At 47.9% G+C, this 3,409-nt stretch overlaps 1 protein-coding gene across 1 annotated transcript; it reads right to left on the bottom strand.

Annotated features, from left to right (window-relative positions):
* Window positions 1–585: 585 nt before the first annotated feature.
* On the bottom strand, window positions 586–1,458 carry LOC149182642 (uncharacterized). The gene has a single exon (XM_089414620.1). It carries the CDS (start codon window positions 1,456–1,458, stop codon window positions 586–588), a length of 873 nt encoding a protein of 290 aa, XP_089270746.1.
* Between the last annotated feature and the right edge of the window lie 1,951 nt (window positions 1,459–3,409).

The following is a 3,409-nucleotide window of genomic DNA, read 5'->3' as shown; positions in this document are numbered from 1 at the left end:
GTGCTTAATGGAGTGAAGGGCTTCCTGGGCTATGCCAATGGCATCCTGAATATGTCTATGGTGGAGGAAAGCAAATTGCTCCTGAGAGATGTGGTTAGATAATATGGGCTTGATGCGGTTGGCTATGATTTTAGAAATGATTTTGTACAGACAGTTGCAAAGGGATATGGGCCTGAAATCATTAAAAGAGGCTGGTGAATCAGTCTTAGGAATCAAAGCCAAATAGGTGAAGTTTATGGGGGGATGGATGTGTCCAGTAATTCTGCTTTCTTCAATGACCGCTAGTAGATCCTGTCCCAGCAACTCCAGGAAAGCCGAGTAGAACTCCACCGGCCAGCCATCCGAGCCAGGACTCTTGTCCTTCTTGAACCATTTAAGAGTTCCTTCCAGTTCCTCCATAGTGACCGGTTGTATCAAATCATCTACTGTATCCGGATCCACAAACCTAGGAAAATGACCTGCCAAGTTGATGATGTCCTGGAGATTGATGGTTGTCGGCGCTGTAAATTGACTTTTGAAATGGGTATTCCCCAACCTGGCTAATTGAGGGTGAGTGGAGGCCCATCCATCTAGGTCACAGGGCAGCTACCAAATAGTGTTGGTGGCCTTTCTACCATTGGCAAAATTGTGGAAAAACTTAGTGTTTCCATCTCCCGCTTGTAGCCAAATGGCTCTGCTTTTCAACCTCCATTGTTCTTCCTTTTCAAGTAGAATCTTTCTCTTTTGGTTCTCCAGATTGATCAGATGTAGTTTTGTGTCATCCGATAAGAAGCCAAGCCCCTGTTCATCCGTGAGCTGGGCTATCTGTAATTCTATGTCTTTAAGATGTTGATCATCTCTCAACTTCTTCCTCCTTGACCATTCCTCTGTCATAGTCCTGAGATTTTTAAGTCGAATAAAGAAATCCGTTGCCAATCTCTGCTCTCTGAGAGGGGGTTGTGCTCTCCAGAATTCAATCACCAGATTGATGTAGTCAGGATCTTTTAGGTATCCAGTAAAGAATTTGAAGGGGGCACGAGGCTTTTTAGAGGGACCAGAGATTTGTAGAAATATGGGAAGGTGATCAGGACATCCACCAGTACCAACCCATTGTCTGTATAGGGGAAGGTTACATAGTAGATCTTCATGGATCAAGAACCGATCCAATCTCCGACCCAGGGCAGCATCCCCCGTCCTCCTGTTATGCCATGTGGGCAATTTCTTATTCATAGGAACATCTACAAGTTTGAAAGTATCCAGTAGAGTGCTCATCTGATCCGAAATAGGGTCTATCTGAGAATGATGTCCCCAGGATTCCTCCATTCCCAAAGAAAAATTTAAGTCCCCCCTAATAATGGTGGTGCTTGAAACCAGATTATGTTCCAACAAGTTGTGCCAAAACTCCATTCTGTTCTGATTAGGGGCATATATGTTAATCACTTTTATCTGGTAACCGAGCTCACTCACAAAAATGTCCATTCCGATGAAACCCAAACCACCCTAGGTGGATATATGCTTGACAGCTTTAGGGTTAATACCAATTGCAAGACCACCGGATCTGCCAATGGCATCCATGCCCTGAAAGACCCAGCCCGGCAGGATAGAGTGGAGGGTTCTGGTAATGGAGTCAGAAGTGCCAAGGGTTTCCTGTAGGAAGAGGATGTCACAATTGGAACCATTTAAAAGCCTCTTGAGAGCCAATCTCTTTTTGGGGTTGGCTAATCCCCTGCAGTTGTAGGAGAGCCAAATCATGGGGAGACAGGGGCAGAGGGCTCAATTTCTCTAAGTGCCCTTTCAATGGTGGATTGACGGCCCCTCACAACATCTGCCACCGCCGACTTGATGGTAGTTTTGATCTTGGATGGGTGCCCTCTGGTAGGTTTATGTTTCTTGGACCATCTGGGGGAAAAGCCCAAACCTAATAGCGGGATCTTAGGTCGAGCTCTAGATCAGAGATTGTAGGGATGGGATCCCGTCCCTGATGGGGAGGAATTGTGTGAAGGGGGAGTGGAAAAATCCCTGAGGGAAGTAGGTGTAGTGGAGAAAATGTGTGGGGGGGGGGAAGATGGAGCAAGGGATGGATGGGATAGAGCAATGTGCAGAGGAGGGGGGATGCAAAGATGTATGCAGAGTAGTAAACATAACATTTGAAAAAAGTACAGAGGTTATGGGGAAAGATCCATTACCTGGGAGAGAAGGTGCTTCCGCAGCTGATTTGGAGCGGGTCCGAGGAGGTGAGGACAGAGCTTTTCGCCGGTTTTTTGCCTTCTGTGTAGCGCCCACCACTGCCTCAGTTGGTGCTTGTCCTTGTTTCTGTTCTCCTTTATTCAGATCTTCAAAGATCTGTTGCTTTGTCCCCCGAGAGTTTTCTGTAGTCACCGAAGATAACAGTCGACAATCCTTGTATAGGTGGCCCAATTTGTGGCACCTCCTACAACGAAATGGGACTCCTTCATAGTCTAGAAGTTGTTTGCGCGAGAAATGTCTCCTGTGTAGAGTGATTTTTTCCTCAAGCCCTGCCCTGGTGTCAAGATGTACCAAAATCCTCGCCATAGTCATAATGCCAGTCTTTTCGTAGGACTGGTCATGCTCCAGGTAAGTCCCGAGTGCATCTCCAATACGTTTGAACACCTGTGGAGTCCAAAACTGCATGGGTAAACTTGGTAGTCTGACCCATATAGGCCCTGCTCCAAGTTGTTCATGCTCCGGATCGAATAGTGGATCCCATCTCTTCAACAGTACTGGAGCAAGCTCAATGTGCCAGTAGCGCGATAATATCCAATCCGTGTACTCCTCCCTATGAAAGCGGAGGGCAAACCATCCTCTGGCCAAAACCCTAATTACAGGAAGTTCTTTCAGTAGAGATCCCCATATCTCCATGGTCCATTGACGCAGACGCTCCACAGTGTAGTTCCTACCTCTTACACGAGCAACTAAAACTTTTCTCGCCGTGTCCATAGCATCCGCCATAGGAACGTCTTCACCAAAAGTCAGGTTAATATCAGTGTCCACCGCTCTGAGGCACCGACCCTTTTTGGGCTTGTCCGTGCGTCGGCCCGTAGGATAATCTCTGAGCAAATTTCTGCACGGTTCCGAGGAGCTATGCTGGGCCGATAAAGTAGGTCGAGGATTTGGTATTGGAGAGCTGAAGCAACCAGAGCGAATCGGGGAAAGAGGGTTGATACTGCATGAGCCCGGGTGGTTGAACGACTGTGCAGGATGCGGGGGATAGGAAGGACCTGCCGGAGCCAAGGAGATGGAGGGAGGGTTCATAGGCAAGGAATGTTGCGGGGGATAAGGAAGGGAATGCTGCGGGGGATAAGGCAAGGGGGAGTCAAAGGTGGGAGATGCCTGTAGACTGGTGCCAAGGAGATTCAGAGTGGCTGGAGAGAGGGGGGGACATTCCAAACCGGGTAAATCCTCAACGTTG

This window comes from Pinus tabuliformis, chromosome 3_2 (assembly GCF_031772625.1).
Source record: "Pinus tabuliformis cultivar Carrire ecotype Pingquan chromosome 3_2, CPIR1, whole genome shotgun sequence".
In the NCBI taxonomy this organism is placed as follows: domain Eukaryota; kingdom Viridiplantae; phylum Streptophyta; class Pinopsida; order Pinales; family Pinaceae; genus Pinus; species Pinus tabuliformis.
The sequence above is the reverse complement of the archived record's forward strand: the minus strand, read 5'-3'. Positions and strand labels throughout refer to the sequence as shown.

Bases quoted from the DNA above. Each gene is read 5' to 3' on its own strand.
- LOC149182642 (XM_089414620.1), bottom strand. From the start codon at position 1,458: ATGGACATTTTTGTGAGTGAGCTCGGTTACCAGATAAAAGTGATTAAC.